Here is a 27,217-nt window from a genome sequence, read left to right on the forward strand (position 1 = left end):
CTATTGCCTGAATACTGCACACTGCCTATTCCATGTAGTAAAAGTAAAATGTTTTGGGAAAACAAAGAGACCAACTCATTAAACTGGCAAATTTACTTACTCAATACAGTGGCTTATGGTTTGAGAAATGCATTTAACTTTAATGAATTATCTGTAACTTGAGAGTTAATGTTTACTTTCTTGGTCACGTTTATCCTTTCCGCCTCTCCTTCCCCTTCAAATTAACATCTAAAGAGGTTTATTAGAATGAGTAAAGCTCATGTCCAATCTCTTAGGAGACTAGGAGTGCTGTCTACATGCAAATATGAATATGACAGATGTGTGTGAGCTCTCTCTGAGCACCATTGTGTAAACAACCATTCTTTAAACATATTTTGTTCAAGTTTAGTTATTAATTTGCAAACCTTTAGCTAATACAATTAGCTAATACAATTGGTACACAGGTACTTTACACTCTGTATATGAACAGAGAAACGGGACTCAATTGTGGGAAAACGGTTCCTATTTCTACATACGTCATTCCCCCCATCTTCTGCCATTTTTCGAAGTCTTCCAGTCGATTAAAAGCTCTGTAATTATAGGATCAGAAATTATTTCAGACCATAGTAGGGGAAGACTAATTGGGGAAACCTCTTTTTTTCCAGGCAGGCCTTATTCGTACGGATAATGGGGAGTTTTTTATTGAGCCCCTCGAGAAGGGCCAGCAGGACGTGGAAGTGAAGGGGCGTGTCCACGTGGTCTACCGCAGATCAGCCATCAAAAGGGAATCAGGCCAAAGAAGGGAGGACCTCCACAACGAAGGTAGGCAAGGCGAAGGGCGTGACGTCAGCGGACACAGGGGAGGCAGTGTGTGGCGCGTGTGTGTCTAAGGTGTATTTCGTTTGATGCCCAAACAGTTGGGAGATTGGGAGTCGTACTCAGATTCCTTGGGTTCTTAAAAGTTCCTCAAAAAGGAATTTATGAGCCCCCCCCCCTCCAAGAAAATAACAACCACACATGGCTAACATACAGCTTCAACCACCAGCCGGTAAAAATGAGGTATTCCAGAATTGTATAGTAGTAGTAAAGGAAAATCTTTATCTTTGTAGTAGGAACCACTGCTCGTTGAATTCCTATTAGATTTCCTATTATACGTATCTCCTCCTGCGACAATAGCTTAAACATCTGGTGGTTAAGGTTAGGTTGAATCTTATTATTGAGGCAATTAATTCTCTTCCCAGGTGACTGCAAATGGGATGTACGGGCATGTGCTTAACCGCTCTTACGCTGCACTACTACATATACTGACAGCTGTACCTGTGAAAGGTTTTTAATCAAGTACCTTACTCATTGTTTCCAAAGTGATTCTCCCTCATTTTTTACATGTTCATTCACCCTTCAGCCCGGGCTGCTTTCTTATGACTTCATAAAATTATTCAGCTGTGGGGCTCTGTCTGAAACTAACCCTAGAAATATAAATAGTGTCTTTATTATGACATTGTTTTATTTCTCAGTAAAGTGAACGTTTCCCATCATCCATGCAGTCCTTGTCTTAGACTATTTCTGATTCCTGATTATTTAGGGTGAGAACCATGGCCAGTCTATCCAAGTGTTTGCTTAGTGGATCAGAGCTGCTATTGTGCTGTGTAGAGTGTGTAGACTACCACTCCTGACCCACTGACCCCACTTTTTTATAATGCAAAAATCTTTATGATGAGGTTACACTCACTGGCCCTGTGACCCCAGTAGACAAGGCAGACTAAACAGAAGTCACAAAGTGGTAAAAATACTGAACATTAAAGTGTCAACTGACCAAATTCCTCCAGCTCCCTCCCATTTCAGTCTTCACCATCCTTCCTGTTAGTCAGTAGGCTATACTGTAGCTGTAGCTCTGAGATGCACTGACCCTTGCTGTATATTTGTTCATTCACATACATTCATATTTTATATTTAATCTACGATAGTATGTTTGATTGTTGACATTTTAAGTATAGTATAGAAATGTGACAGTACACAGACAAATGTGTTGACATTTCTCAGATTGCTGTGGTTTTCAGCCTATTACAACCTATTTCTTCATAAATGTTTATGTCGGTGGCAGCCTATTGTTTATCTTTTAAATTCCTGTCTGATGCCATATTCGTTTTTCTCCTCTTCAGAAGCCCTAACACGTCCATGCTTTAACCTGGCAATACTCTTCCTGAAATTGCCCTTTGACTGTACATGAATGCATAGAATGTTGTTATTATCTACATGTAGTAACCCTCTTGGCTCAGTGCCTACTTTCTATATGCCTCACAGTACTGAGAGGAAAAAGAGATTCCTTGCAATCTTCATGGGATATAATAGCTCACACTCCAAAGCTGAATTCCATGCTTTTATAATGCCAGTGTCTTTTTATATGGCAGACACTGTACATTCCTCCTTGTCAACAACAATACCATTAAAGAGGTTGATTTTCTGCTATCACTCTGTTCCAGACTATTTCCTTGTCTTTAATTGTAGACTCACAAGCTAGCATCACATCTTGAGTTCATTTAATGGGGGATTACGTAAAGATGTCAACCAATACAAAAAACATGGAACTGTGTTCCAAAACAGTCATATTGAGATTGAAACGGTTCTGTGGAGAACACCAAAAATGGACACTACGGTTTTTATTTCTTAGATGTTGTGCAAGATCTTTATAAATCTTTATTTTAGTTGATTTAGTTAATTTAATGTATCCCACAAACACTTGACATTAAATCAAACTACTAGGATTCCAGAAACTACCAGATTTAGGAGCCTAGATAGTTATGGGACTGTAACGCATGTCATGTAGCTGTGGCAAAATCCAAATGTATTTGTCTTGTTGTCTTGTGTGTGTGTTCGTGCACCCTTGAACCTCACAGAGGTCTCTCAACCATGTAAATGAACCTGAAGTGATTTGATGAAAGCAAGAAGTGAATTTGGGAAGTGGTCACTTGTACACTTGGTTCTTAGTAGACCTTAGAGATTGAACCTAGTGAGGAATGACACCCGACCCACTTACAGTTATTTAGCAAAGGCCGCATCATGTTACCATCAGTATGTATGTAAAAAGTGACACAGACAATCTGTGTACTGTGTACAATATTTTCCATACTCACTTGTCGGGGCTTTCATGTTTGGTTCTCAGTGACAGACTTTGGAATTGCAGACCTTCCCAGTGCTCTGGACCTTCTGGAACACAAGCTCTCTGAGTCGGAGCGCAAACGTAGGCACGCCAAGAAGGATGACTACAACATCGAGGTGCTGCTGGCCGTGGATGACTCTGTGGTGCGCTTCCATGGGAAGGAGCACGTGCAGAACTATGTCCTTACTCTAATGAATATAGTAAGTCAGCCTCATATCCCTTACCTCATGTTGTTTACATGCTACAGAATGCACACGTCTAACTTCAAACATTCGCCTGTTCTGTCCGGAACAGGAAATGCATAACTGAGCCTGGCCTCTGCCCTTTGTTAATACTCAGACGCGTAAGGACAGCGTAACTGTTTGCGAGGTCGGAATGACAGCACAGACAGCACCATTACAGACACAGCATTGCTTTTTAGTACAACGCTCAGAGACCATATCATCCCTGCATGGTATGGATTTTCCCCGCAGGTCTCTGGCCTAGTTTCTCGGGCACACCCTGCCCAGGCCCCGGACGTTGCCAAATTTCTACCTCCGGCGCCCGACTCTCCTGTTTTCTCTGGCTGTTTATGGATTACCGATGAGAGTAAAAAAAGAAAAAAAAATACTCAGCTTGTTCATTACGGGTTCCACCAGCTCCTACCACCCTAATCTGATTATGGAGCCCAAATCCCTCAAGTCAGATTTTCACAGGGTGCTGGTTTCACTCTGTAACAGTTACCATTTGGGCCCCGCACGGTGGTCTGCTTAGCCGAGCTAGGCCAATTACGGAGCTGCCGGGGAGCAGAGAGGGCAAGGGGGTGGGGGTGGGGGGGAGCATGGCAAGCCCTGGGGGGCTCTCATAGGTCTGCGAGCACTGCCAGGACTGACCCGCCTGCATTATATTTTCATGAGTTGTTATTTGGTTTGTCTGCAAAAGTCTTGTCGTCATAGAGCAATCTCTGAAATGTCATATAAGGGCCACTTGATGAGGACCTGTAGAAAAATATGCTAACTGACTTTCCCCGCTTTTAAACCCATCAGATTTTTCACTCTGTAAATGTATTTCCTTGTTTTCTTTGTACTGACAAAGCCACTTTACAGTTGATATAATATTGGCTTCAGAACAAATGCATGTACATGTGAGTTATGAATTATAGACCATTTCACATCTTGAGTTTCTCCATGTAATTACAATCAATAGCATTCTAAAAGAGGAAGTGCACTCTACACAATCGTTTAGCTCCACCAAGCCAGTGGCTTGCTATGTCTGAAAGAGCCCTACCCATTCAAATCCCCAAGAATCTTTTCCATGGGTAGAGAATGTGTAGTACCACCTGGAGAAACTCTCTCCGAGGGATTGATTACTGAACATCCTGCCTGGACCAAACCAAGAATACTGCTGAGGTGCCTGCATACAATGGCTGAGTTGTTTGAGAACGGACCAGAGTTTTGTTCATGTTGATGTGATGCTGTACACAAGCCAGGGACATCAAATGCCTCCAGGCCACAGCTGCTATAATCATTTTCAGACACAAGCCGCCATCGTGGTAATTATCTCCAAAGGTTTTTGAGATTTTCAGTGGGGTCTTAATTCAATAAGTCTTTTAAATTTTTTGGATCTGTCAGACGTCGACAGAGTTGGGGTCTTGGATTTCAAAAAAGGGGTGAGGAGTTTTTTGTCAGGACTGTATAGAAGTATGGAAGGTCTAAACATTTGTAGCAGAGAAACGCATGCAATGACGCATGTGCAACTGCACACATTGTTTTTGTTTTTACAAACACTCTTAATGTCTGTTCTGGTGCTGTCCTCAATTGCCCACGGCTTCTTAGTTTAAGGTCCAACATAAACCCACAGTTAAATAGGTCAGCATCCCATTCAGTCTGGGAATTGGGATACAACACCAGCTTCGGAGAATTAAAGGTAATTTGAGTGCACTTAATTGAGCTACAGCTTCATGAATGTGATTTTTGTTCCAATAATAGCCCTTGGTCAGGTTTTCTGGTTGGTGAAACAGCTGTTGATAGCAGCATGAACAGAGAAATGTCCCTAATTTCCTGACGGCCCCCATAGTATATTTTTGTACTTTCTGTTATTCAAATGAGCAGCACTCATACTCTTTGCTTATCATTTGTCAAGGTTTTGGACATCCCCCCCCAACAAATGAACACACGTGCATAAATAAAGGCACGGTATCTCCCCCGTCTCTGCGGAGGCTGTACATTACAGCCTGTTTTAAAACCTGGCATCTAGTCTGTCTGCCTATTGACAAACAAAGCTTGTTTATTTCTGTACTTTGTCATTTGTAAGGAGCACGACCATACTTAGGGAACGCCAAGAGGAGTCATCAGTGCATTCCTTTATCATTAGGGTCCTGGAGTGTTTAGAAGTGTCACAGACATGGTTGATCTCCTGGGGTCATTCCAGGGTCTACACTCTGTTCAGGTTGTGCGCTTGAAAACAAGCTCTCACCTCTCTGCTTTCATAATCTTGAGAGCGGATGTCATTGACACAGATCTCGCTAAACATGAGCCAACATAGCTAGTTGCAGTGTGTAGAGCAAATATACTTTGATTTGTAATCTTTCAAGCCCAGAGCACAGAATACCATACATTTTCCATCTTATTTTTTTAATTCCACTGGTTGAACATGATAGAAATCGTATATCTTACAAGTGGTAAGGGATTCATAAAGTGTTCTGTAATAGAGACTGGGTCTCGAGAAATGAAAAAGAACACATGGTCTAAAATGTCTAGACCTTGTACAAACTGTCTAGTAACATTAGCCAGCGTGTCAAGTAAATGTGTAGCCAGACACAAATCTTAAACTAAACTATGCCCTTAAAAGGCTGATTGTGTGGCATACATTTATTTCCTCATGACAGGTTTTGACATCACACAGAGACATATGGGGGTGTTTTGTGAAATGCAATGACCGTTTACCAGTCATGAGTCAACCAACTTGGCAAGTTGCTTATCACAATCCGTAATGAGCATGTGCTCGTGTCTTGATGGCTGCCTCTCTCTCCCTCTTTTGCAAACCACAAATTGAAGCTGTTGATCGATGAAAGACGGCCCCAGAAGCGTGTGGACATGCAGTGATCATTTGATAGGGATAAAACACGGCACGTCACATGGACATTTTACTTGGGGTTTGCGTGACTCCAAACCCGCCCTCCTCATTAGATATGCACATTTCATACCATCATTATTAAACTAAATAGCAGTCATTGCATTTCTAGGTCAGTCTGCTCAGTCATTGCATAATAGCACAGGCTCATTGGACGCCTGCCAGTGTCTAACAAGATATCTCGAATGCACATGATTGGCTGTTAATTCAAAATTCATAGAATTTAGCCCTGTGGCTAAATGGGCTCAGCGCTAGCATGAATTGCGTTTCACAATCAATTCCTTCTGAGATGGGGGAGAAACACGAGCAGAAACACGCTGGTGTGTTCAGGGAAGTTAAGTGGAGAAGTTGGAATGCTTGTCTTGTCAAGTTCTATGGGAGTTTATTAGTGGGTTATGCTCTTAGAATGCTTTTAATGCTTTGACAGATAGTATGTACAGTAGAAGAGCATAAAGCACTATTATACTATTATAATCAACATGACGATCAAGCCACCTTCTGACTGTCCAATATTAAAGCCAGCCTTAAAGCAACATTTCAGAGCCAGACTGACTGTCTGCAGTGTAGTCTCCCTCTCATTAACCAGACATTGAGGTTCACAGCTGTCCTAGAGACAATGCAAGACCATCACTACTCCCTAGAAGCACAGCACAGTCAAATATATTCACTTCAGCGTTGCTTTAAATGCCCTCCAATTGTTGTATCCATCCTTTCCCTAGCCTTACTTGGTTTCACAGTTAGAGCTTCTCATCAGCGTCTTGAGGAGTGGAGAGCTCCCTTCCTCTCTCATCAGTGTATCCCCCAGAAACCACAGGAATTTGGGTCTCAATGCATCATGTCCCCTTTCAAACAGCTCTCAAATAAGGTCAGTCTGTCTTCTTTCAGGGTATTCGCCAGTTAATGGGTGTGCACATACCTGGGTCTGAGTGCTGGCAGGTGCTCTTTTGGTGGCCTTAGTGAACTGAAATGAAAAAAGCACATGGAAGAATCTGGAAGAAACTGAGGTGTGCCACAATGCAAATGGAAAAAAAACTGACACCCCAAAAAGTTCTTCATTTGCATTTAAATAAGTACAAAAACAAGGATTGATCTCTGTGATGTTGTTTTGATTTAGTTCATTTGTGGAAGTTCCTCAGAAATATGTACAGTCTCCATATTTAGCCATGCTTTAGAATAGTTTTTTTTAAATGTGTTGCTTTGAGCAGTTATTATGGGAGTTTGATGAAGGTGCTTGCTGGCAGGGATGCGTCTGGGAGTTAGGCATGGTTTAACGGCATGAGAGGCCTGTATTTGGAGGCCAGCAGACTCTTGCGGTACATTTAACAGCCTAGCGTTTGCATCACGCTTCATTTCAATGATTGATGCTGTTTATCTCATTGCCCCCTCAGGTGGATGAGATCTACCATGATGAGTCTCTGGGAACCAACATCAACATTGTCCTCGTCAGAATGATCATGGTCGGGTATAGGCAGGTAAGCGTTGCAAAGAGGGTACATGATGCACAATGGTAAACATGGGTTAGATACTTTATCTTAAAAGTTGTACTGTATGTTAAATACACATCAGGCCAGTCAGCATTAGTTTTCTGTTGAGGCATTAATCTTTAGGGTACTTTGTTTCTGCATACTGTTCTCTTCGTTGAAATCGAAAAATTGGGTTGATGGGGGGTTTTGGGCTAATGGTTTTGGCTGCTAACATTGGCATCATGTCAAAACAAACAGATTGGATTATTTTCGTAATAACTTTGCATAAAAACATTCCCCCAGAATGCCTCTCGTAACATGCCAGACCTACACTGCTGATATCAGATGTTTACTTCACTAAATTAATGTCTCCATTCGTTATTTCTCAGCTAGTTGCTCGCATTTGAGTGTTAGGCATGTTGTCATTTGCTTGTGTGGCTAAGCATGCATTGGATTGCTCCCTCGACACCACTGGGATTTTTTATCTGCACAACTGGCTGAAGCTTATTCCTGACAAAGCACATTATGTCTGGCTTCTCCCTTCAGTCCGGTTGCCAAAGCAGAGATGGTGTTTACATAGCCCTCATTAGATGAGCTTAAACACGCTGGACGTGCCTCCACTCCCTCTGAAGAGCAGTGAGAGAGAGAGAGAGAGAGAGAGAGAGAGAGAGAGAGAGAGAGAGAGAGAGAGAGAGAGAGAGAGAGAGGGGATGAGTTGGCCATCAGGAATTCTAGTTGTTAATTCTTCTGAACAGACTCATTCTCTCCAACCACTGTAAGATTCCGAAGTTACTGTAGCTAGTAGTAGTAGGAGTTGATTTTCCACTCATATCACACCTCACTGCGGTTACTTATTTATGGTGACACCCCATGCCAATTTGGATAGAAACACACTTGGTCGGGTTTGGGTTTGCATAGCAAGTCTGGCCCTGTTATACACAAAGGTGTCCAGGCTCAATATACTTGATCTTTTGAGGCCTTATTTCCTTCAGACTGTTTTACTCCAATAAAATGAAACAAAACGTAATTCACCCGAAGTACCTCCTAATTTCCTAATTTCCTCCTAACGTCATTTTTCTCTGTTTTATCTTATCATGCCCCATGTTGAATTTTACCAAAATATTTTATTGAATAGAAGAGAGGTGCCATTGAATTATGTCATAGAATTCTCATTCACACATGGACCACAGCATCAGCGCTCTGCTTTGTTGGCCTGCCTCACACATGTGATATCTGTTTTGGGAAGCACACATGTGCTCACATATTCCACGTCTTTATGATAGTATTTCATATTTACAATAGCATATAAAATTTGCATTTTGACCACTTTTCCCTTTGTGCCATGTCTCGTTTTAAGATACACCGTTGTCAGTAGTTACAAAGCGGGTCATTATTTTCAGTTGAGATGGACTGCAACCTTCCTCGTACATTCCCAGTTGATGTTAGCTTGTTTTATTCTATAGCGCAGTGAGCAGTGTGATCACAGCTGTGTCCTTATGCTTCTGTCCTTGCAGTCAATCAGTTTAATTGAGCGTGGTAATCCTTCACGCAGCCTGGAACAGGTGTGCCGCTGGTCCAACACTCAGCAACGCCGCGACCCTGATCACGCTGAGTACCACGACCATTCCATCTTCCTCACAAGGCAAGATTTTGGCCCCGCAGGTATGCAAGGTACTGTATTTCTCTCGATCGAGGCCTGTGCAGACTGAGTATGCTGAAATCTGCTTCCATTCACAAGGGTTGGCTTCAAGACTTGCTCAGGTAAGGGCCCTGGAAACCTACAGGTGTGGGGGCAATTCAGGGAAGGTCTCCAAAAAAGCCATGACCTCACTATGTGGAAAGCTCAGAATTTATTTTTCCAATGCCTTATTGACTTGGTATTGGTGCCAACCTGTGTTTGAAAAAATCTTATTGAATCATGAAACAAGTTTTTTGGCATGTAGGGAAAAATCTAAAAGATTGCAGCTCATACTTTTAATTTGGGGGGTTGATGAAAAGCAATTATCCACTTGTCATTAATGAAGGATCTATCAAAAAACGGAAAAAGTTTACGCAGGAAATTGAATCACACTTATTTGCATCTGCCGTGTTTTAATCTAGTACGGACTATGCTTCTTCATAAAACTGAATTGCAAGTTAGCATTAGACATGCTGTGCAGGGCTGTACCAATGTTATTTGCAATCTTAGAGTTTAATGGCTGCAAATAATTGGACAAGGCACACATATATTTACACTACAATAACATTTGGAATTAACACAGTTCACCATAGTGGACAGATCGCTTTGTTTTTTAGGTTGGACCGAACATCTCTCTGTTTGATGAGTATTACGTGTACCTTATTTTGGACTTTTAAAGTACATGTGTCATGTTTAAAGGAGGATCAAAGACTACCGGCTGTGCTTGTCACACCTCAGCCGTTGCCATGGCTTCTGCTGTGTAGTGTTCACAACAGCCCTGTCTCTATGGTTCCTTAGGCTCGGTAGGGCTGAGCTCACCTCTCTGACTTCTCCACAGTAGGTCTCAGGGTGAGGAGTAAACATTACACTCTCATGCCACAGTGTTACTGGGGGTCTGTAGATTCTGTGTCCAAATATAGAGCAGGATGTGATATAAAAGAGAAATATTGATAAAGAGAGTCAGAAAAACAGATGGAACTGGGAATTATGTTGTTTTTCTCATCTATGGTATCACAAAGTTAACAATATATATATATGTATATATATGATATTAGTAGTTCTGTTTTTAAATATGTTTATGTCATTAGATGTCATTTTTTAGATGTCATATACATTTATTTTTTTATTTATTATGTTATTATCAAAATGTTGAATGATTTAGTATATCAACAGGATGATCTCCTATCACCTCACACAAGAACACAACTCATTCATAAAATATGATTTATGACTGTAGCTGCTGGCCGGCAACCTTTCGCTTATACATGCAAAGCTTACAATGGTCCCTTCAGGGGAATGTACCTTAACTTACATTCTCTTTTATCTGACCTCAGATAAAGGGTTTGAGCTTCATCGCTGCTTTCAACCATTTTGCCATTTCACTCGCAGCATTGAACACGCAATCGCTACACTCTATCGCTCTTTCTGGAAGAGTAGAGCCCATCATCATCATCCTAACCTAGTCAAGCAGACCATTGGTGACATGGTTCAAGAGTCACTTAGAGAGAACAATCAATGGATGTCACCATTATATTTGCAGTAATTTTTCCATTTGACCACCACTAAGTGTAATGTAAAGCACCCTCATCAACACTGGTCTGTGTCTGCTTTTTCTGCTTTTTACCTGCATGCCAAAGGTTTTATTTTATTAAGAGAGCATGAAAATTTGTCTGAAGACCCAAGAATCACAAAAACTGAATGCTTCTGAACCAAACCAGATGCGCTAGCTGAGCTGAACTGCTGCACATTTCTTGATCGAGTATTTTATTGTGTGTCTTACATGCTTTGCCTAATGAGTCCTTCTTGTGTTTTGTGTCAAAAATGTAATTATGATTTTAAGTTAAGGAAAGGTTTTTGAAACTTTTGTGTTGTTCTGCGCTGGGGTGGAACACATGCTTTCAAGCTTAGCATCTGCCTAAGGGTTCATTTTAATGGGTGAAGGCATCAAGAACACAAGCTGTCCAAGAGATGCTTTAGGCCTCTTCAAAACCCACTGCAGACGCTCAAAGGTTGATAGTGTCAATTATGTGTGAACAGGAATAATTTCCTGCCTTCAAGGTGTTCAAGATTGTTGAGGTAGTATATTTTTAACTGGCATTTCCTACAGTGAGCCAATGTCACCCTGCAGCAATTTTCAGTTATGGCATGAAAATGATACCCATGCCTCATGTTAGTACCAAGGCAAGGACTTCTGTATCATTTTCCTGTCCATCATTGCATTTGCGTTCAATCAGTATTCTCATTTTTATATTTCATAAAAAATACATTATCATGCATTGCAATGTCATGATTTTGATCGTTTTGTTTTGGACTCATTGAAGAACTGCTACATCTTAAGAAACAATGGTTTGTTTGGATGGATCAACAGTGGTCTGGATAATTATAAAATCATGTTCATTGTCTTAACAGTCTTCATGTTCAGCCTTGTTTTATAGCTTTAGTCTATAATCATCCAATGGCTCGAAAAGGCGTTCAAAACACAAAACCCCTCACTTCTTATAAAAGGCACCATTTGAGAAAGTCATACATAAAGTCATCTGTAATGTCTGTCTTTACATTTTGTTATAATAGGAGGTTTTATTAAGTTTGACACTGACTGAAAGATACATATATGCACATTTCTATCCCATTTAGGCCTCTAGTTCATACATTAGCCCTAACTATGTTGGAAAGCCATATTCACCCCACAGTTCAGTGCTATACCAGTAATGGAGACTAAACTACTCTTGGTGTCTTTCTGTGAGAAGCCCCGCCAATGGATGAGTACATCAGCATAACAGTTCATCATTCCTACTGTTTGACCTATAGGTTATGCCCCAGTGACAGGGATGTGTCATCCCCTTCGGAGCTGCACTTTGAATCACGAGGATGGCTTCTCCTCTGCTTTTGTGGTGGCTCATGAGACCGGCCATGTGTAAGTAATGAGACAATAACTATTCAAAGATTCGACCTTCATGAGGTGAGGGAAAGGAAAGGTCAAGCAAGTTATAGGTTGGAATTCACTTGAACTCTCATTCTTCTAGGAATCTGTGTAGAGAAAGGTTCGATTCTCCGTAATTGTTGGGAAGATTTGAGTTAAGGTATGTTAGATGTACAAGAACCAGGTTCTCCCAGAGAAACTGTGCTAGGAACACTCTGCCTGGGTAGCTCAACGGCGCCGCCTATAGTCAAGAGACAGTCCAAGGCCATTAGGATTGGCAATTTTTCACCGTTGTGTTGCTTTATTTCCAATTTCCCTGAAAATGATCGCAATCAATGTGTATCAATAACCCTAACAAAACATTTGACTATTGTCATCTCTGCCCTGCCTTTACTCCGTTGATTACAGTGGAAAATGTTGCTTCCAAATGAGTTTGGAAAGTCTTTTATGACACTAATGACTAATGACTAATGTTTCTTTGCAAATATAGTTTTTGTTTTTGAGTTAGACTACTCAAAATGTGATGCTTTGAATTTTTTTTTATTTTTTTTGACAATCCCTTTCCAATAGGTTAGGCATGGAACATGACGGCCAGGGGAATCGATGCGCTGATGAGACCAGCATGGGGAGCATAATGGCTCCCCTGGTGCAGGCAGCCTTCCACCGCTACCACTGGTCACGCTGCAGCAAACAGGAACTGAATCGATACATCCAGTAATAACTTCAACATATCTCCTCTCATTCTGATGCTCTGTGTTTTCATCATGCTGTTGTATCAGCAAAAGTAATGTTGTCGATGTGATGAGCTTCGCTGGTCGGTTGCTTTCACGTCTAATGCTCTCCTCTGTGGTCACAGCTCCTATGACTGCCTCCTGGATGACCCTTTTGAACACAAGTGGCCCAAGCTTCCGGAGCTCCCAGGCATCAATTACTCCATGGACGAGCAGTGCCGCTTTGATTTTGGCGTGGGATACAAGATGTGCACCGCCGTAAGTTCCACACATCACTGTTCTCCTCTACCTTCTCTTCAATTGATGACCAAGGCTCGGGCTGACCTTTTCTTTTGATTGGACCTGATGGGAAAAAACCTCTCTGATATATTGCCTCCCTGTAAGATCGCTTTGATTTTGATATTGCCTTTACAGGATGTTGTGAGGATTTGATTTCCTACAGAGGAAAAAGGTCCTCCTAATTGTCTGACACTATAGTGTGTCAGGGAGAGAGGTGTCAGTATGATAGTTTTGTCATAAAATGGACTCCCATTGAGCTGTAACCATCGGGAGGTAGAGATGATTAGAGGAGAGTTGTGCCTGTGCTACAGCGACATGCTAGGAACACACGGGAGAGCATGTCTGATTTAGAAACCAGCCCCTCATGCAGCTGGACTGTATTCTACATGGTCACAGAAACGGATACCCTCTTTTCATCTCCCTATTCCTGACATATTCATAGAATAATTTGAGTCTTTTGGTCCATTTTTTTCTCTTTATCCACCTCTCAGTTTCGAACTTACGATCCTTGCAAGCAGCTGTGGTGTAGCCACCCTGACAACCAATATTTCTGCAAAACCAAAAAGGGTCCGCCAGTGGATGGTACCGAGTGTGCTCCAGGGAAGGTTAGACACTTTCAAGAAACCTATATTTTGAAATTGCATCCACCCTCATCCTCTCTAGGATTATGTATTGGTTAAATGATTAATCACTGTGTCACTGTGTGAGAGCTGTTGGGCTATTTTGTCAGGCCTGAATGAGCTCTTAGAGTGCCATACGTCAGACTGAAATGTCCTCTCTCTGCTTCTCACTATGTTTGAAGTGGTGCTTCAAGGGTCATTGTATCTGGAGGTCCACTCATCAGCCCCAGGGCCACGACGGGAGTTGGAGCTCGTGGTCCAAGTATGGCTCTTGTTCCCGGACCTGTGGTGGCGGCGTGCGCTCCCGCAACAGACAGTGCAACAACCCAGCGTGAGTGGCGCTCATTGACTGGAACGAGAACACAAGGCCAAGGGGGCAGAGAGGGTGATGGCTTTGACCCTGTGGTAGGGGGTTGTGGTACCGAGAGGCAGATTGGCATATGTTACTTCTACTGGGCCAAATAATTTGCACCCAGTTATTTGCCTGTACAAACCCGCTTGCCTTGGGAGAGTGTGTGTCTAGATTTAACGTGATTTGGCAAGGGGTGGGGGAGTTTGGGGTTGAGAGCATGTACTTTGCTTCCCACGCATGACATGCCTTGGATGAGTACAAGTGCTTTGTTAAAGAGATGATAAACACAATGTGCTAGACAGACAGCTATGACTCATGGCACACCAGACACTGATTAAGAAGAAAAAATACTATAAAAATAGATAGTAGAGAGACGGACATTTGGTGTGCACACATCTCCGGGTCATTTTATTGTGTTTGTTTGTGCTTTGTGCTTTGTCAGCCCTGCCTACGGGGGTCGCGAATGCCCCGGGTCCACGTTTGACTACCAGATGTGCAACACGGAAGAGTGCGCGGGACCCTACGAAGACTTCCGTGCCCAGCAGTGCATCCAGAGGAGCAACAAATATCACAAGAACATCAAACACACCTGGCTGCCTTATGAGAACCCAGATGGTGATTTACGTTAAAAGTACAAATCCTTCAGCTTGACTTTAAGCTGTCTTTTTTGAAATCCTCACCTGGGATGTGATACGGAGACATTTGCAGAGAGCAGAATCATCTCCATGCAAGCATATTACGGCAGATAAAGTCCACTCTTTGCTATGTTATGTCTGAGTTGGACTTGGTTTGACCGTGGACTGTCTGTCTGGGTGTGTTACAGAGGCCCACAAATGCGAGCTGAGCTGCCAGTCAAAAGAGACAGGCGAGGTTGTGTTCATGAACCAGGTGATGCATGATGGGACGCGCTGCAGCTACACAGACCCCTTCAGTGTGTGCGCCAGAGGGGAATGTTTGGTATGTCTACGGCCCTTCACCTCTTTCCAGCCAAACACAGACACAGACACATACTCAGCTGACACACCAATGTAAACAAATATCATCCAGACATTTTGAAGATATTAAACAACTGTTTTTTAAGATGCTGAACTCATCCTTACTCACCTTACAATGTATACACTTGATGTCATCATATAACACGTATACAGTATGCATATTGTATTTATTATAATTTGACTATAGAATATGTTTTTTATCATTGTTGACAAAAGAGTATAAGTGTATAAAGGGCGTGAGGGTTGTAGTCAACATTTTTATTTTATTTTAGTATTTAATATTTGTAATGCACCTTTCTTGCACTCAAGCTGCTGAATTTATATAAGTGTTGTGTAGCTACAGTCCCGCTTAGCCAATTGACTCAACCTTACTCTCTGTCCTTATGTCCATAGCATGTTGGCTGTGACAAAGAGGTGGGCTCCTACAAACAGGAAGACAAGTGCGGCGTCTGTGGGGGAGACAACTCCCACTGCCGCACCGTCAAGCTGACGCTCACCAAGACGCCCAAAAAAACAGGTGACCTCAGCCCCCAACCCACACACAAACGCACACACTTGTAGCACAATGCCTGTTTCTTCAAGTTCATAAAACAAGGTAATGTCATCTTGGGCCCGTCATTGGTAGCATCATGGATGTTTTATTGCATTGTAGCCTTAAACAAAATGCATAGCCCGGGTGTCGGACAGTTGTCAACTGTAAGTGAGGACGCAAGCTGTTAATTCACACCATTCACTGACTGTCATTCTGTCCCACTAGGCATGTTGAAAATGTTTGACATCCCTGTGGGTGCACGACATATTGTCATTGAGGAGAACGAGACTTCGCCACATATAATTGGTGAGTGGGGTTTTTAACCAGTAGGAAGCATATTGGAGGGGGATGAGCTGTTCATAACCAGTGTATTTTACAGTTGCGCCAATTAGGCATGTTTTGTAGTACGCTGCCAAGCTGGGTTGGTCATTCAGCTATTTAAGTGGTGCTTTTGGATGACAACTGCCGTTATACACCACAGAGGAAGGAGAAGTTACATTTTACATTTAGTCATTTAGCAGACGCTCTCATCCAGAGCGACTTACAGTAAGTACAGGGACATTCCCTCGAGGCAAATAGGGTAATTGCCTTGCCCAAGGGCACTAAGTCATTTTGTACGGCCAGAAATCGAACCGGCAACCTTCTGATTAATAGCCCGATTCCCTAACCGCTCAGCCATATGACTCCCAGTTGTTTCGACGTGTGCGCATGCATGTGGGTCGGCTGGCAAGTGCGTCCGCCTGTCTGCTCAGTGCCGATAGAACATAGCCGAGGGCAGGCAGACAGATGAGGAGCCTGAACATGGGTGGGCCACCTCGAGGGAGGGTAGGTTAATGACTGCTTGCAGAGTTGCCTGCCTGGGGGATGTGACAGCCATTACAGAGCCTCGCTCAAGTAATTGTAGCTGGGAAATGAAACTGCTTTTGTAGTCCGTCTGGCCCCCGTGTCTATGAACAAGTTGTTTGAGGAGTCAAAGTAGCTAAAGCTCACCATATTTTCAGGAAATTCTGAAGCGTGTTAAACACTCAAGACATGAAGTGTGTCTCATTCCTGCCATAGTAAATTCCTTGTTTTTGCAAACAGACTTGGCGAATAAAGCCATTTCTGATTCATATTCTGAAGCTTTTGAACATTTTGTTGCTACATTCATAACTAATGGTGACTTTTAATGTATGCTACATGAGGGAAGTTGTTGTGGTATAGATACACTGTAATAATGTTGTTGGCTCCCAGGGTGAGTGAAGATATTAATTAAGTCAACTTTAATGATTGTTAAAGTCAAGCAGGCATGCAGGAATAACAAATCTACTTTTATTTTGACAAGCAGAGAAAAAAAAGGTTACTTTAACAAAACTGCTTCCGTCTGGGAGTGGGGAAAATCCTCCTCATCTCCTGAGCACCTCTGGATTGGAGGGAGAGACAGAGACAGGGTTAAACAGGCTCTGTGTGCTCCAGTACCTCCTTTGTCCTGGTTGCCACTCTCTCCTTGGTGGGGTCCAGGTTTCCTCCTTTCAAGAGCTGCTGCCCTCCAGTCTTGGAACCTTCTTGCTCTCTTTCATTGTTTGAATGAGCTGTTGCTCCTGATGGGGAGTTCCATTATCATTTGATTGGCTGCAGCTGGGCAGTGGCCATGTGGCAAGGGTGAGCAGGTGAAAATACTCATGGTTCATTACCTCACTCAAGCTCTTCCTCCTGCTCTGGGCTTTTCCTCCTCCATTGGGAGTGCCACACGTGTGTGTCTGTATGAGGTTGAAACTGTTCTCTTGCAGCAAACAATAGATCTCTGTGTAAAAAACTCTGGAAAAATGTTGTATCACAGGGCGCCTGTCCAATCCCTTTTCCTTCTTCATCTCCTCTCATCCCTATCTCCGCCTCATCTCCCTTCCCCCTTTCTGGGCTCTGTGTTGATGAACAGATGAGATGACAGAGTTTTTACTGTTGGAGGTATCATTAGAAATTGATATACTTCTTAGATTTTAGAGAAAGTTTATACGAAGGAAAAGGATTGTTTAATTCTTACAGAACGGCTAGTGTACACATTGTGCTTTTGGACCATCATAAAACGTCTTTCCGCTTCTGTTTTCAACAGCTGTTAAAAATCAAGTCACTGGCAACTTCATTTTAAACGCCAAAAGTGAAGACGCCAAATCCAAAACATTCATAGAGAATGGTCTGGAGTGGGAGTATTCGTTCGGAGGCGAGAAGGAGACCCTGAAAACGACCGGACCCCTTCATGAGGGCATTGTTGTGCTGGTAGGAAAAACATATGGTTTGAGTCAGGGAGTGTAGCTGCCAGCTCCTCATGAACTGTGCTTTGAATCATCTATGAAGGCGGAGAGTTGGACTACAGTGAGGTCTTGATAGGCTGTGTGATGTTGGTCTTTTCCTTTCTCCATCTTTCCGTTGACTAGATCATCCCCCAGGAAGAGGAGGCCAAGATTAGCCTGACGTACAAGTACATCATCCATGAGGACTTGCTGCCTGTGATCACCAATAACAACGTGCTCCTGGCCGAGCTGGACACCTATGAATGGGCTTTGAAGAGCTGGTCCCAGTGCTCCAAACCCTGCGGAGGAGGTAAGTGTGTGTGTACGCATGTGTGTGCGTGCATATATGTGTGTGTGCGTGCACATGTCCTATACTTCACAACCTGTGTAGGAGGTGTGTATCTGCGTGTTTCGGTCTGTGTTCCTGCGTGTGTACAGGTGCTTGCTTGCTCTCTGGTGAAATATAATTGTCCAAGTAACGTGCGCTTGTCCATGTCACATTCATTGTGGCAGATGGTAGGCCTTTTATCTGGCAGACATTTGATTAATTGAACTGTTTTCTAATTCTGCAGGTACACAGTACACCAAATACGGATGCAGGCGGAAGAGTGACAGTCGACTGGTGCACCGTAGCTTCTGCGAAACCAGCAAGAAACCCAAACCGATCAGGAAACGATGCAATGTGATGGAGTGCAACCAGCCACTGTGAGCCCATCTCCTTCCCTCTCTGCTTTGCGCCGTCAACAGATTCCATAAAGTACCTTTGCTGTGCTGTATGTGCCCTGTAATTTCCAGCACTTGTCAACTGGGTGTCTATCTATAGATCAGTCAGGATAATTGCAGCCATTGATCCATGCACTGACTGTACAGATGATGCCTTTTCACATAAAAGGTCATTATGGTCTGGGTGTGCTTGGCAGGTGGGTGGTGGAGGACTGGAGCGCCTGTAGTAAAACCTGTGGGAAGCTGGGCTACCAGTCCCGGGGGGTGCAGTGCATGCAGGCTCTGAACAATGGCACGAACCGACCCGTCCACACCAAGTACTGCATGGAGGAGAGGCCTGAGATGAGGAGGACCTGCAACCGCTCAGCCTGCCCGGCCCAGTGGAGGACAGGGGCCTGGTCACAGGTGGGTCAGAGAAGACAGACACTTACAGGGATGGTTCTGCGTTCACATCTAGGCACTGTGCAAGATGTGTCACTGCAGGTGGATGGAGAGTTGAAATAAGCGTGATGGAATTCTGTATTCACGTATAAGACAGATGCAATGGCCTTTTAGTTATCCGTTCCATGGATAGATATGTAAATATGTTAAAATGTATTAATGCATATTACCTAATGAAAATGTAAATACTGACCGTTGTGCGTCTATGTTGTATATAGACGACAGTTTAATAAAGTGAAGGACTCTTGTTTTTAGAGCTTTGGGAATGTTCAAGTTTGTGGATGTGGGCAAAACAGGTTCGAAATCCACCCCTTTCGATAAAAACATGTACTAAGTGAAAACACTACATTGCATCACATTCTGTCTTTCCTACAGTGCTCAGTGAGCTGTGGAGAAGGGATTCAGCAGAGGCAGGTGGTGTGCAGGGCGACAGACAACACCATCGGCCAGTGCGAAGGGGATAAGCCGGAAAGTGTCCTCATCTGCAAGCTCAGCTCCTGCCCTGGTAAGGGTTAGGGCAGGGGTCTCCAACCCTGTTCCTAGAGAGTTACCTTGTTCCTAGAGAGCTACCTGCCTGTAGGTTTTCACTAGTGTTAAATCAGGTCATTGTTGATTGTAAACCTGTGAGTTAGGGTATGAAAGGCATACTCACACACACAAACACACACATTTACCCTCAGGCTTACCCATATGCACACACAGAGCCACAGGAACACTTATATGCATGCTCTCTCCCCAGACACACACATACCCTAATGCCCCTAAGTGAAGTCAATCAAGAGGAACTGTTGAAAGAGCTAACCCCCTGCTGTCCCTGTAACAGCTTGAGAAGAACTGTTCAGCCCGCATTCTCGGGGTGTAGCTCCCGGCTGAAATAAGCTTCTGTGTGACAAGGGGGAATTGAGTTTGAAGTGGCACAGCAGCCTGTTATGTGCTTTATAGGAAAGTACTTGGAGGAGAGTTAACCATATTAATGCTGATCTTCACAAAGCCCTTAAAGTACCTCGGAAGTTTGGGACAGCACCTGTGTCCCCCCACCTAACCTCACCTCACCCTCCCTAGCCCCCAGACCCCATCTCCCTTTTGCTAATGAATAGTGTCAAACCAGGACATCAGGCTTCCCTCCAGCTGCATCGTTTGACCTACTTTGGACCACTTTTTTTCCCTTCCTTGCACAGACCTTAGGTATAATACCCCCCAGTCCCCCTCCCCACCACCCCCCTCCATCTCAGTAGTCAGTCATGGGGTCAAATGGGACTTGTCCAAAATGGGAGTTGTTCAAATGAATGGGAGACATTTAGGGCAAGCACACAGAGGCTCCTTTAACTAAAAGAGTCGGAAGTATTGCCTGGCTACAAGTCAGGGTTAGAACTGCACAGCACACCCTTACTCTTTTCACAGTGGCTAGCAAGAGGATGTGTTTAGTTTTCCACCATGTTACAGGCACTTTTACATCATATCAAACACTTGTATATATTTTTCGCCTCTCTTCTGAAACAGGACAGTCCTCGCTCCCCCCTCTCACCCTAGATGCTGTGGAGAACTCGACAACAAAGAATGAGGGGGTGCATCAGATGGTTCCAGAAAATCCTGTCCACAAAATCTCCTCGAGTAAGTGAGCGTGCACCACTCTAGAGAACAACTCTCAATGGAAAGCCATAAAAGTTAAACACATACTGTATGCTCAGCATATAGTTTGTTGTTTAGTGATAGTGTTGACGTCATTTGATGTTGCTTCAAAGATATACATGTATATTATAAATTATTACTATATTATGAAGAATAATGTTTGTGTTTTTGAATTCCTGGTTTATCCCTCAGATGAACCATGTCTGGGGGACAAGTCTATCTTCTGTCAGATGGAGGTCCTGGCTCGTTACTGCTCGATCCCTGGCTACAACAAACTGTGCTGCGAGTCCTGCAACAAGAAGGAGGGCCTCAGCACCCTCTCCCCAGACCTTCTCAAGTTCTTTCCCTCTGCCTCTGTAGAACCTGATGCCCTGTTCAATCCTCCCACCCCAGCCGAGGCCCCACCCCCCGCCACCACCCAGAGCCCATCCCAAACCACTAAAGCGGGTGGCAGGCGACCTCGCTCCACCTCCCAGGGTCTGACCACCCCCTCCTCCCCCCTCCCCGTACCGAGCCAGGAGTCTGCAGGTGTGTCTTCATCAGCGGGGGAAGGTCTGTATCAGGGTCCCCTTAGCAGCCCTTTCCTTCCTGGGCATGAAAACTCAGTCCCCGGGCCTCCTTTACCTCCAGGGCGGGGCAACAGGCCGCCACGGTCCTCTGCAGACCCCAGCGTAGGTGCCTCGAAAGACCACAGTCCTGTCAGCACTTTAGGATCGGTCACCGGCAGCAGGTCAAGAAGGGACTATCCAGTATCCGAGAGCGACGCGACTCACAGAACCTTGTCAGTTGGGACATAGACAGTGGCCTCCTGTGAATGTGCTGCTCAACTATTTGAAGTCCTGTACCCAGCTCAACGTCCCAACACCTGTTGGACTTCCAAGGACTTTCAAAGATTGCTGCGATATATAAATAATTTGTATTCTCCATGCCAGTGGACTTATACCAGTAATGGTTACCTCAACTAAACTGCAGAGTGATCTCTATGCACTAGCACTGCATTGCTCAGCCCTCTCTGCTTCGATCATGAAATGGAAGAAATCAAAGACACGTTTGAAACAAAGGTGCTGTAAACTAAAACTGACTACGAAACGCGTTCAAATGTGACGACTGCATTGCCTACCATTTATGTTTTGATCTGTGTGTGATTCAGTTGTGTGTAAGCCGTTTCTCAAGTGCATCAGAACTACTGTTGAATTTATATTGTGAACGTGTGTGGCATAAGACAGAATCCTTACTTTTGGGGGCCTACCCAAAAGGCCAAGTGTCACTTCTCGCAGGGAGCTTATTAACCTCTGCCCTTGGTGCTCATACTAAACAGAATAGCAGACTGTTCTCAGTGGTCAAGAGTCAAGTCTGATTGCAATCCAACCCCACTGTAGCGTGCAAATAGCCTCTGTGGAAGTCACATATGCTTTAAAAGTTAAAAAAGAAAAACACATTCAGATATTTTTTTGTAACTGATATATTTTTCAAGTAATATTGTATATAGTGTACATTTGTATCTGGTTATATTAAGAAAATTAACAGCCAACTATATAATGTAAAGTATATTGTAATAGGGAAACAGAAAATATAAGTTTGCAGAATGTGGTTGGTACGAAATCACGCTGTTGGGTATTATCTTATTCCTGTATTGCAGTTCATCATTATGTCTCTTGTATAGTTGTTGTATATACATGAATGGAAGCTTTAAATGTTAATATTTATTAAATTTTTAAATTGTAGGGATAAAAAAGTAAAAAAAAACATATTGAAACATACATGGCAATGCTATTTTGTTGTTTTAATCTGACTACCAATTTTGTGGAAGATAAGTAGACAATGACACCGGCAGATTTAATACCCCTTATTGGTTAAACTAATCGTATAATAGAAAATGCCTTATCTCTGAAAATTTCCATCCCAACCCATACAGATGAATAAGTGCCACATGCCAGTGCAGTGACCTTGGATGTTGAACAAGAACTGGAAGTCACTATTCTTTGATTCTTTGCTTACTGTATGCTCTCTCTCAACACCCATGTGTTGTTTCGTAGACAGAACTAGATTCAGCTATGCAGTTCTTCCACACACATAATAAGCATACAAACACAATATTAAGCATTTGTTTTATCTGTTTGTGCACATTTAGCACACCATCAAGAAATGCCTTTTATATTTTGTAATACAGTATATGCACATAATAATTGATATGTGTTAATGTTAATGTCTGAAAGCAATGAGCCCCAATTACTGATATTGATCAGACAAGCCTGGGTTAAATGCTGAAAGTAGTCCTTGAAGAGGTCTCTGATTAATAAGGTGTCTGCTTTTAGTGAAAGCTCCAAACTTAAGCTAATGTCATACAGCAGAATGCGCTCAGATAGCACTCTTACTCCCATAAACTGTAATTTTCTACAACTCTATGAAGATTTGATTTGTCAAAAAGAATATAAAAATGTGTGACGACAGAAATTAAGTTTCAAGGTACAGTGGCTCATCTAATGCCATTTTGGAGAGAACTTAGTTTACAGAAAAAATAATATATACATAGATGTAACATATATATATATATTTATATTTATAATAGAAAAATAATAAACATATACAATTATTACAGTACACACTCAATTCATAGTCATGAAATGGTCAGAGGCCATTTAATTGTATCATTGTGTAACCCTTTCAGAGATTATAGATGTTTTGGAATAAACAGTATTTTCGCACAGTACTGGGGCATTTGGCATGAAAAAGGCTCTCGTCAGGTGCTTTATGGTGAAAGGGTATGTACTATTTGGCTGCCACTGGATATGGTTCACTTGTTTTAACTAATAATTTAACAGCAGATACAACTGCTTCTAAACTCTTGGATGCAACATTATCATACAAAACAATGACCCCAATAAGGACTGTCATAGTAAACAAGTTTTGTTCAGGGCCAAAATAGGATCCGAAAACATACAGGGTCTTAAGACAACTCTAGGAGGGAAAAAAAAATTCTGAAAAGACAGGACTTGGGCAGTCATAGTATACAGTACAAAGAATAAGCGCTCAATTAATATCCATGAGGTCTTTACTGTAAATTATGTTAATCCGTTGAATACATTGGGCAGGGAGATGAGTATACACACAAAGGGCAGTCATATTTTAACAGTTTACCAGAACTGGATGAAAACCCTAGTCATTAAATTATGTCGTTGGAGAACAAGGCCAAAATATATAAAAAAAGATATCAGTTTTCAAACACTTCACACAAAGAGTTTGTTTCTTAGTTCATAGTACATTTTCATTCAAAGATGCAAGTCCTATAGTCAACAAAATGTTCCCTCAGTGAAGGTAGAAGTAAGTGAGGTTTGTGTGGTACTGTATCAATTCCTATTGTTTGCTGTACACGCGGTTGTGATGGGCAGATGGGGTATCAGTTATTGTGTCCCTGGCAGGGCGTCCTGCCGTGTCTCTGAGCTCCTTAATGTTTCTGGCAGCTCATTGAAAAGGCACTGCCTGCTGACTGACTTTTTGAGGAGGTAGTCAGACTATCTCTCTCTCTCTCTCTCTCTCTCTCTCTCTCTCTCTCTCTCTCTCTCTCTCTCTCTCTCTCTCTCTCTCTCTCTCTCTCTCTCCCTCCCTCTCTCTCTCTCCCTCTCTCTCTCTCTCTCTCTCTCTCTCTCTCTCTCTCTCTCTCTCTCTCTCTCTCTCTCTCTCTCTCTCTCTCTCTCTCTCTCTCTCTCTCTCTCTGTATCTCTCTCTGTATCTCTGTCATCCCCCTGTGTGTTCCGGTGCTCGGGAGCACAGCATGGTATCGCGGTGTATGTGTGTGTCTGGGTGTGTGTGTGACTCAGCCGTGCACAGGTCCCTCTGTCAGACGTCTTCGCAGGTGTCTGGTGAAATCCACCTGTGCCCGAGGCAGGGCCTGATTGACGATAGCCTTTGGCAGCCAGCCCTGAAAACACAAAAATCATGGTGATTTAGAAACTGTCTCTGACAGCTTGGGGAATGACTAGCAAACCTGAACACTGATGTCCAGACACTACCTTCTCTTAAACTGTAAGAGAAAACACTACCTTCTCTTAGCAAATGCAAATAGGAGTCATGGATTAACCAGAATTTGTCTTCTTCATTCCAAATCACCAGGGAATGTGTATGCCTCTGTGTCATTAGAGGTAATTTTTTGTAACCTACTTTTTTGTGTGCATTCACATTTCACATGGATCAGCTAAATCAGGGAGATGAGAAATCCACAAACCAGCCAATCTATCTGTGTTTACACTATACTACTGTCACAAACAGATGGTGCATAGGAATTAGTTCAGACACATCCAAATTGCAAATGCACAAAGGCAAGCATGAACAGCTACTATTGTAATGATTCATACAGTATTGAGCTTCATAATGCTGCTTGCTGGCTGCAACTCTGATTCTACAGCATTTTATTTTGACAGAAAATGGACTACATAAAGAACACAATCAACCTTGACATCCATGTTGAGAAGCCATATGAAGCGACTCTTCCTGGTGTCATCTCCCAGTGCCTCGATGATAATGCATGTCGGTCCATCTTGTGCCCTGGAGGTCCAGATGAAAGAAAAGCTCATATTACTAAGGCTATTTCAACTCCCCCCCCCCCCGCTGGCCAGACCCAGTGGAGGGTTTGAAAAAGCATTAAAGAATTAAAATAGATGTTATGGAGACTCACTACTGTAGATGAGAAAGAAAATGAAAGCAGAAAAACTGAATGTAAAAACTGACCTTGTCTTTTAAGGTGATAAACTTACCTCACAAAGTTTTTCTGAGGTGGGTGGGATTCTATGTCAGTTGCCATGCCCCCCAAGTATATACGTGAATTCTGTTTGTAGCAGTGCCTCACACTCAGGAAGTCCCGCTGACCTATTAAATTACTTGCTGTCGCTGCAGACACCTCATGTGTAACCATGGTTTCTGCATTGACTTGCTTAAGGATCTTAAACAGGATAAACAGGTGACAGTCAGAAAATGCTATTGACTTAATTAATGTGTGACCTTCTGTCACAAAGAGAATGTGGCCTCCCATGATGGTAATCTTACTTTAATGTGCTGAATGCTAGGGTTCCATTGCTGCATCTCTTCTACCTTCACAAACAAGATGGTATGAAGTTCCTCTGGTGTGGCATTCAACACAGCCTCCAGTCTGAAGACCTTTTTGGCTCCTGGCAGAACTTTACTACATATCACATCCCCGTTCTCCTGCAACAGACAGTTTACAGTGACAAGCGTTAAGGCGAAAGTTATTCAGAGAAAGATGTTGCGATGCTTGAAAGAGCAAAAGAGATTAGATAGATATGGAGAGAGAGACTGAGCATATTGCCAACACAAGCAGGGTGATTTATACCTCTGTTATTTCAATCTTCCATCCATCCTTGTCCTCTGCGATTTCCAGGGCTTTACTCAATGCCTCTTGTCCTTGGTGTATATATAACAGGTCACCTGTGTTGACTAATCTAACCTCTTCTCTCCTGGACTCTGTGCAAGTTTTCCATAGGTCAGTATGGTAACATACCACAACCTTATTGAAAATGCATGTGTATACAATACAGCAACACAATCATCACACACATAAGCACAATGAACATTATGAAGTTTACCGTCACGCCAACCAATATGACCCATCCACTCTGGAAGCTGGACTCGCCCACCTCGCTGCAGGTGAGCGATCTCCTGGCCGATTGCTGCCATAGCTGTGCGTTGCAGTCCTGTGGAAAACAGCAATAGGCCTGTCAGCAAGGATAGTTCTCCTTCAACCATGACAAAATGGTCAAACACAACAAGCCCTATCCTATGAAGCCAGTTCCTGTACAGAAATCCGTCGAGATCATGTATGAAGAACCAGTTAAAAAGAGGAGAGATGGTTACTGTGCAGATGAAGTCTCTATACCTGCCATGCTCCTGAGGTGGGGATAGGAGATTCCACAGCAGAGCTTGACAACAGCAGGCAGCATGGTGTCAGTCCAACAACGGCAGCCTAGAGGAGAGGGGTGCCAGACTTTATAGGGGAAGTGAAGGACTTTGTGATGAGATAAGGGACAGGGAGGAAGATAGGCTTTAAATGAAATTCTGCCCCCAAGGTCGCTTTGGTGTAAGGCCATGGCAAATGGTACTTGAAAAAAGTTTTTAAAAATAATATAAATACCAAAATATCCAAGATGCATAAAGAGTGCGATGTATGCAAGGAGAACGTAAGAGGCTATTCAGTCAGCAGTTATTTAAAATGAAGCCATGTTTTGTGGATGTTGCTTTTGTGATGATCTTTCATTTTTTTATGATCGTTAAGGCACGATCTTTGAAACAATGGGCAACTACGCACATTAACCAGAAATCTTCACAACAA

At 42.9% G+C, this 27,217-nt stretch overlaps 2 protein-coding genes across 3 annotated transcripts in view; one reads left to right on the forward strand and one right to left on the reverse strand.

Moving 5' to 3' along the window:
* Positions 1-23,402, forward strand: part of LOC124475381 (A disintegrin and metalloproteinase with thrombospondin motifs 3) — a 34,736-nt gene extending 11,334 nt beyond the window's left edge. The window contains exons 3-22 of one of the 2 annotated variants that reach the window (XM_047031937.1): positions 645-801; positions 3,140-3,336; positions 7,636-7,719; positions 9,225-9,381; positions 12,197-12,302; positions 12,879-13,022; positions 13,165-13,297; positions 13,810-13,923; positions 14,121-14,269; positions 14,733-14,905; positions 15,114-15,247; positions 15,679-15,802; positions 16,043-16,123; positions 17,907-18,070; positions 18,229-18,394; positions 18,657-18,789; positions 19,005-19,212; positions 19,624-19,753; positions 20,749-20,859; positions 21,070-23,402. In XM_047031937.1, coding sequence (XP_046887893.1) covers positions 645-801; positions 3,140-3,336; positions 7,636-7,719; positions 9,225-9,381; positions 12,197-12,302; positions 12,879-13,022; positions 13,165-13,297; positions 13,810-13,923; positions 14,121-14,269; positions 14,733-14,905; positions 15,114-15,247; positions 15,679-15,802; positions 16,043-16,123; positions 17,907-18,070; positions 18,229-18,394; positions 18,657-18,789; positions 19,005-19,212; positions 19,624-19,753; positions 20,749-20,859; positions 21,070-21,674 — 3,270 coding nt within the window. In that variant the 3' untranslated portion in view covers positions 21,675-23,402. The remainder of the gene's footprint in view (positions 1-644; positions 802-3,139; positions 3,337-7,635; positions 7,720-9,224; positions 9,382-12,196; positions 12,303-12,878; positions 13,023-13,164; positions 13,298-13,809; positions 13,924-14,120; positions 14,270-14,732; positions 14,906-15,113; positions 15,248-15,678; positions 15,803-16,042; positions 16,124-17,906; positions 18,071-18,228; positions 18,395-18,656; positions 18,790-19,004; positions 19,213-19,623; positions 19,754-20,748; positions 20,860-21,069) is intronic. The other variant, XM_047031938.1, reaches the window with a different exon arrangement.
* A 1,289-nt stretch (positions 23,403-24,691) lies between these two features.
* Positions 24,692-26,828, reverse strand: star2 (steroidogenic acute regulatory protein 2). The gene is made up of 7 exons (XM_047032603.1): positions 26,765-26,828; positions 26,475-26,582; positions 26,222-26,352; positions 25,918-26,076; positions 25,629-25,813; positions 25,326-25,419; positions 24,692-24,796 (listed from the first exon to the last, which is right to left on the reverse strand). The coding sequence occupies exons 1-7, from the start codon at positions 26,826-26,828 to the stop codon at positions 24,692-24,694; spliced, it is 846 nt and encodes a 281-aa protein (XP_046888559.1).
* Positions 26,829-27,217: the final 389 nt, after the last annotated feature.

The sequence above is a fragment of the Hypomesus transpacificus genome, chromosome 13 (assembly GCF_021917145.1).
Source record: "Hypomesus transpacificus isolate Combined female chromosome 13, fHypTra1, whole genome shotgun sequence".
In the NCBI taxonomy this organism is placed as follows: domain Eukaryota; kingdom Metazoa; phylum Chordata; class Actinopteri; order Osmeriformes; family Osmeridae; genus Hypomesus; species Hypomesus transpacificus.